Genomic DNA, 7,500 nt, shown 5'->3' with positions numbered 1-7,500 from the left:
AAAGTTCGAATACAGTCAGCGACGATGGAGCTTTGTGTTAACTCGTTCTTTCAACTAGACATGCATTGAGCAGGAACCTTTTTACATTTCCGTTGGATAAGAGTGTTTTCTTGTCTTTTTCTAAGTGAAACGATCCGACTCCTTCGTTGAAAGAATTGACTATGCTGGAACGATCTGACCTTGAACTAGAGACCGTATTTTCCCATCCTTCTCTTGAAGGTTCGCGTGGATAGTCTAAGAGCTATGACGGGAACTTAAAAACCCTGATGGTCGCCCGATTCGCAGAAAATACCCTAGGAGCTGAGTGAGTAGATGGAAAGAAAGAAGGAGGCTCAGATTCGAACAATTTCGTCGAGTCCCTGAAGTCCTCTATCTATGTTCACTAATTTTCTAGCCGCATAATCTAGTCTTAGCTAGAACTACTAAATCAATTTCGAAGGGATAAAAGTAAAAGTACTGTTAATCTCTCCTGTACCACCTCTGCCAGTCTTCTCAATATTTCAGCCGCATTCCCACATTTCCGAGCCTTGCGAACCCTCAGTCAAGTACATCAGTGGTTGCTGTTACCAAGGATACGAAATTGAAGGTCAAGTTATTCATGCGTGAAGTTCAATTCAAAACTTGCAAGTTGAATTTGAAACTTGAAAGTCGAATGTGAAATACAGAATTTTCCACTTCAATGTCAAATTCAAAAATTCGATGTCAAATTCAGAACTTGGATGTCAAATTCAAAACTTCAATGTTGGATGTAAAACTTCGATGTCGAATATGAAAATCAAGACTCAAATTTGAAACTTGGATGTCGAATTTTGGCGGAGATATAACGCCATAAGCGTTTACTTACGCGTAAGTGTCATTGTAGTATCCAATATCACCAGTACGCTTTACATGGCTCATTTCCAGGCCCAACGCATCGTTCTTTTCCTCACCACGACGCGACCTTTCACTGTTAACAAAAACAAAACTTGTTTAGTGTTTATTTTTAGAGAAAGTACAACAGGTTCCTTTTTTAGGAAACTTAAAGACACCTCGACGTCTTCTACATATCGAGCGAGGGCCCTTGTCAGACCGCTTACCGTTTTTTTCCTCTGCATAGCCAGCTGACGACAATGACAAACACAAGAGCACCAATAACACCAACAATTATAGCATAAAGAATTGTATTGGGGACCTCCTCTTCTGCTGGTACAGTTGTTGTTGGTGATGTTGTTGCTGATATTGTTGCCGATGTTGGTGCTGTTGTTGTTGCTGCTGATGGTAGTTCTGATATTTGTGCTGTTGTGGTTGTGCTGTCAAAGAGTTTTTGTACATTTGAGATGTTTGCATTGAGAGCAGAGGAGATTTCCGCCACAGACGACTTCACAATTGCCACCAAAACACTCTTGTCTATCACGGAGCTTGATGATCCGGGAAGAGTCTGCAAGTAAAATGCTGCGATGGCCACAAGAGGAACTTGAGAAACCTGTTTTGGGTAACCAGGCAAGAGATGTACTTGATCCTCGGTGAATATGAGGTTGTTTAATGATCGGCGCTTGCGTTTAGAGCTTTACAAAGACAAAGAAACATGATTACTGTATGCCTTTTATTGTTGACCAGTCCAGGATATATAAGTATAGGTAATCACATGGTTTCTCGTGTAATGTGGTACTAATAATCACGCGGGTACGGTTAATTTTTCAGACTAACGAAAAAAAAATTTGCAAGTGTTTATTTATACCTAATAATATACAGGAAAATTTGAGCGCGTTGATTGGTCGAAAGCCTGTCAATTAATCCCAAACAGAGTGCAGAAAAGTAAAATAGGGCAGAAAGTTTTGTTTGCAGACTTCGTTAAGCGACTCAAAAATAATAAGTGTTCACGGGTAAGATTAAATGAGGAAAGAGCTCGTGCCAATAAAATAATAAAAATAATAAAGTCAGTCAGTCAGTCAGTCAGTCGGTCAGTCAGTCAGCTAGCCACCCAGTCACAAGGACAGAGAAAAACTTTGACCAGGGTGGGAATTGAACCCACATCTTGACATTGACATTGAAATCTTCAGTTCCCACGGCCTGCTCCCGTCTGACCTTGTAGTTTAGTCGGTAAAGCAGCGTTGATCTAACCCGAAGGTCGTGGGTTCAATTCCCACTCTCGTCAGAGTTTTTCTCTGTCTTTGTGTGGGCCCATTTCCATGAGTAGGGCTAACGCTCACAAAGTTCATATGGGGTACAAAACTAGCACTTCACATTACGCTCTAATCAGTTAAGTCTGTTGAAATATAAGTGCTACACGACCAACGTTTGTAAAAACGTAACCCTTCCTTATACTTAGCCAGTCAGCCAGTCAGTCAGTCAGTCAGTCAGCCAGTCAGTCAGTCAGTCAATCAGCCACCCAGCCAAAAATAGACGACCAAAAGGACGGTCTGGTTTTTCCAGTGAATGCAATCATGTTTCCTCAGAGTTCGTTACCTGCTTGATATACAATTGTTATCATTTGTGCAGTGTATGGTGGCTGCCTCTGCAACGGATTGTTTGAATGCGTCCTCCTTTGGTTTGTTCCACTATAACAAGCGAAAAAATACATTAAAGGCCCACATTAGACAGACAGGCATTGCGAGCCGTGAAGAATTTTCATATATAAAAATCCTTCCAAAGCTGAAATTTATCCAATCAGATCACTGCAATAAGCAATGCGAATTTTCATTAAAAAAAAAAAAACACAAAAGGTCGAGAAGCCTGTCGGTTGAACGTAGGCCTTTAAGGAAGCTCTCTAGAATTTTAGGGCCGCGCGGAGGCTGGGCACTAGTATGGTGCGTAATTTGTGACGTCTGCGTGACCAAATCTGTAAAATTAATTGCTAATTTTCTCGCGTTCCCTTTGGTAATTTTTTCTTCAAACTGCCTCAGTTTTAATCACGTACAGTTTCTATCAAATGTTCACATTTCTTAAAATTTGTCAGAGCTAATCGAATATATTTAGAAAAATGACAAATTACAGAATATTGGCAAAACCGTTTGAACGACCTTGACTTTTTATCCCTTCAAAATGTCAGGCAATATCATGTTCGGTGAGAAAAATTCACCGAAGGAAAGAGTAAATTTTAAGGAATCTAGGCCAAAAACAGAAATATATCTGCGTGTCATTAGATGTGATGTTGCCATGGTTACGATCATAATGCAAAAATTGACACCCAAAAAATAAGCCTTACTATATATTATACGTACTGGTAAATCTCTAAAGCGAAAACTTTATGAGAAATTGATTAGGTTTCCTTTTGTAACTCGTGCCCTGTAGTGATGGTATTCGCGAATACTCTAGGGAGCCAACTTAATGCGCCTATTCTGGTAAGCAAATTTCAATGACGTCAGCGTCATCCCCAAAATTCCTTTGATTGACCTTGCGATCTACGATGGCCGCGACATCATTGGAATTGGAATTATAACGTTGCTCAAACTACCCCCCCCCCCCCCCCCTTACTCCCTTTCCTTCTCCTTCTTATTTATTCGAGCTACTGCAAACTAGCCAAACTGATATTTGAAAAAAAATGGAGGAAAATGGTGTCGAAACTGATATACCTCTTTGGCATTACAAAGCTTTTGCCTTCATGTCCAAATTGAGCACTCTACTAGGATGAGTCATTGCCGCTAGCAATTGAGCATGCTCACTAGCTCGCTATTTTGTGCACTCTGGCATGGCTTAGATGTACCACATGTGTGAGATATTTGGGGTGGGATTTTAAGCTTAACCTCCATCTTAGTAATCAGCACTGCACTAATAGGCCTAGAAGGCCAAAACAGTACTATCTGCAGTTTGTGATATAGTTAAACAATGACTTACGTATTATTATTTACATTCTTACATGTTACACAAAACACTACCGTATTACATTCAATTAATATATTTTTACTGCCAACGTCTTCACGAAATGACAATGATGCGTTCTTGGCCACTTCGCACAAGCAAGGAAAGAAAACAGTTATAATTATTTACAAATGGAGGGGTTGTAATGTGAGAGAAAACAGGGAAAGCCAGCCCCGGGGCTTTTGCCGTTTGTTCTGCTGGTCCAAATATAGAAACGCGCATCTACAAGCAAAAAGTAATGATGTTTTGTTTTAAAAACCTGAGGCTTCAGTCCAAGTGGGTTCTTCCTCTTTCCAGAAAACAGAAGTTACTGTGCAGCTCCAAAATAAGCGTGTTAGTGTTTCCTCTTCCTTTTGACAGAAACTGCGTCGGTCATTATCGATAAGCTTAAATTTTTTACACATATTAGATGAAATGTTGATAGCACCCACTGGGAACTCGGAAAAATTCGAGTCCCAGATGGGATTCGAAGCGACGACCCTTCGTGATCTAGTCGGATGCCCTAACCACTGATGAGCTGCTGGAGACTCACTGGCGAGCACGGGTAAAATGTGGGTCTTTGACTCGAGATGCATCACGCAGCTACAGATTCAAACAACGACTGAGAGCATACTTTAGCTCTTTGAGCATCCGACTTAGAGCATCCAACTAGATCACGGAGGGTCATGGATTCGAATCCCATATGGGGCTCGGATTTTTCCGAGTTCCCAGTGGGTTCTATCAACATTTCATTTCATATGTGGCTAGCCTTCTGTGGAATACTTTAAAATAAACACTGGAATGCTAAAAATTTTGAGAATTTGGTACATCGAAAAGGCTGTTGGTATACGGCCTTCCAGTCCACACGTTCATTTTGTTCGCACATGCAGTCTATGGACCATTTCTTTTGACTCTTTAGGGGTATCTTTCTCTTCTTCTCTTCTTTACTACTTTTTGGTAGACAACTCTAGTAGGTTTATTTATTAAAGAAAAGTGGACGAAAGTTATCGTAGTTAGGAAAGTTATCGTAGTTAGAGTCTTCTCTTAGGGTGTTTGGTTTGAACTTATTCCACAATTGCTTTACCGATGAAATGATACCCATAAAAGATAAAAACGTTGGCTTAATTTTGAAACTTTCTTTGAATTCCGAGAAGGAAAAAAAGTTCCGTCGTTGATCATTGAATCGCTGATAGTTTGGATTCCATTCGTAGCCCACAACTTAAAATATACTGGTTTATTTTCAATACGTATAAGAGAGTTGCGACCGGAGCTTGGCGGAGGGAACCATCGTAACCTCAAAGGTTATTTCTGACCAAATTTGCAACAACTTGCAGAAAGGTATCCATTATTCCGATAACGACGAATGACGAAATAATATTAAAATTTCTCGTTTAATGCTTTAGTGCTCACGTCGCAGATTCGAAGTTGAAAGGGAAAGAAATGCACACAAGTAAAAAACGTGTGTGCAGAGCCATTGTTTATTTGGCGATCTTACCTCAGATGTGTTGAGTCCCTGAATGTCAATGTTGACAGACTCTATTCTTTCCTCTTCTGATGGTTGCTTTGGCTCCGGAGCAGGTGTTGGTGGAGGTGGTGCCTCGCCTTTATCGCGTCCTTCAGAAACAAAGGAAGACTCACTGTATCAGCGCTACAAAAACTATTTCTAATTGATATTATGAAGTAATTTCCAGTAATTACTTAATAAGCTCGCTATAACTTCAAATGACTCAAGTCATCTGCTGAGGCAATTGTAATATTAAATGTTTAAAGAAGTTGAGGATCCAAATGCTTCGCATAGCAACCCGTAACAACAAGAACATGACTTCAATTTAAGTGACAGAAATCAAGTAACTTTAATCTTGATTTTAAGACACAAATAGTTTAAGTTGCTGTTGGTGTTGAATTTTTCTTACCTTGGCATCTGTTGTCTATCCAATACAAGTTACTACAATACTACTACAAATACTACTACAATTTTTGTTTAATTACTAAGTGTTTCAAAACCGAGTACGACTTTTACTCACTTGGCCTTCGTGTCGTTGTTGGTCCTTGAGTCGCGTAACGACGCAGTATGGTGTTCCCTGTGGTGAAATCATTCATAACAAGTAAGAGATAAATAATCCGTGGGCCCGAGATATGTTTATGGATTCATACCGACTTTCGAGGTATGTATCTGACTTATTTCATGGTTTTTCATGATTTTATTCCAGACTTATTTTTATAAAATGTATAACACACTTATCTGTCTTAATAATGTAAAAAATTAATAAACTGAATTTTCTGCCGCTGTTGTACCACCCATGTACTATGATTAAATAATTAAGATCTTTTGTTCAAGGGAACAAGTACTGGCTAATTTGGAGGCTCATACTTTTGTGGGATCATAACGAAGACAATAGACCTAATCGGCTAGCTCAATGTTGTACCCAATTCAAACCCTTTGGGAATAAAACGTTTTGTTCATTGCTTCATTATCATGCAAATACAATACACAAAGAATCTTAATCCCGGGGGATTTGAATTGGGTACAACATTGAGTTAGCCGATTAGGTCTATGGAGCTGACATAATTGTGTGATTTTCGAAGGGTTTTGAAAAATAGATTTTTGAAAAAATTCCTGGCATAACGGCGTGATTTTCACGGGTTTTTTGAGAAACAATATACTTTGAATTCAAGGGACTTAACTTTGTTTTCGTTTCTTTAGTTGTTTTGATGCAGGTTAACCATTTTTTTCTCTCGGCACCATCAATCTGTTCATGCGTTCTTCATATGGACAGCGACGAGGAAGTCTTTGCTGGCTCTTTCTTTCGCAAATTGTGTTCGCAACCGTTCGCCTCGACACTGTTTCGTTCAGCTGTACCACAGGCAGACAACCCTGACGATGCGAGAGCGCGTGACATCGCGTTATTTGAGACAGTTGTAACTGCCAATTCAACTGATCGAGGAATCCATAAAAACTTCAAATCGCGACGTTTCCTCACGAAAGTCCATTTTATGGACAGCCAGATAAGTACTTGTTACTCATTCCACTCCTCGACAGATCCATTGTTACTGTTGTCACTTCCAGTCATTTTCCACGTTCTGCTATCAATGACATGAAATGTTGTTCACCTGTACTCAACGTCAAGATCAAGAGTGGTAAACGCTCTTGAGTATATTATTCAAATTCGCTTGCAATGTTCCATTGTATGCTTGAAGGTGATCTGGTTTTCAAGTTAAAACCTGGTCCCACACAAAATCAAAGCAACTTGGCGATTCGTACTCATTGTTCTTCGACACGTCGCGCTTCACAGTCCACCAGAACAAGGAATCCATTCAATCTCATCAACGTCAATAAACTTCTGTCGACTAAACAATACTACACTCCTTTTTTGTTTGGGAACAAGCCTCTCGTCACTACTACTTCTAGTACAAACGCAGTGTTCAGAATACCCGTGGTGTCATTGTCCAAGAAACGGCATCATGTGCAAAAACGATCGGAACTTGTTATCTCTAAATCGTTGTCATGGTACCTCTGCACTGCTTAGTAATATCGATCTGAACTTCTGTGTCATTAATGCACAGTCCCTAAACAACAAAGCTACAAAGCTGGTGAATTTATTGATTTTGTATGTGAGTATAAACCTGATCTAGTTGCTATAACCGAAACATGGTTTACTAACATGGAGTCTGCCTGCCGTACGC

At 39.8% G+C, this 7,500-nt stretch overlaps 1 protein-coding gene across 8 annotated transcripts in view; it reads right to left on the bottom strand.

Moving 5' to 3' along the window:
• LOC137978477 (MAM and LDL-receptor class A domain-containing protein 2-like) overlaps window positions 1–7,500 on the bottom strand; it is a 359,940-nt gene that overhangs the window by 224,922 nt on the left and 127,518 nt on the right. For 5 of the 8 annotated variants that reach the window (XM_068825421.1, XM_068825418.1, XM_068825423.1 and 2 more), the window contains 5 exons: window positions 5,841–5,897; window positions 5,312–5,430; window positions 2,446–2,537; window positions 1,077–1,544; window positions 845–946 (listed from right to left, as the gene is read on the bottom strand). The exons of 2 other annotated variants lie outside the window; for them this stretch is intronic. In XM_068825421.1, coding sequence (XP_068681522.1) covers window positions 845–946; window positions 1,077–1,544; window positions 2,446–2,537; window positions 5,312–5,430; window positions 5,841–5,897 — 838 coding nt within the window. The remainder of the gene's footprint in view (window positions 1–844; window positions 947–1,076; window positions 1,545–2,445; window positions 2,538–5,311; window positions 5,431–5,840; window positions 5,898–7,500) is intronic. One more of the 8 variants, XM_068825419.1, reaches the window with a different exon arrangement.

This window comes from Montipora foliosa, chromosome 12, assembly GCF_036669935.1.
Source record: "Montipora foliosa isolate CH-2021 chromosome 12, ASM3666993v2, whole genome shotgun sequence".
Classification (NCBI taxonomy): Eukaryota; Metazoa; Cnidaria; class Anthozoa; order Scleractinia; family Acroporidae; genus Montipora; species Montipora foliosa.
The sequence above is the reverse complement of the archived record's forward strand: the minus strand, read 5'-3'. Positions and strand labels throughout refer to the sequence as shown.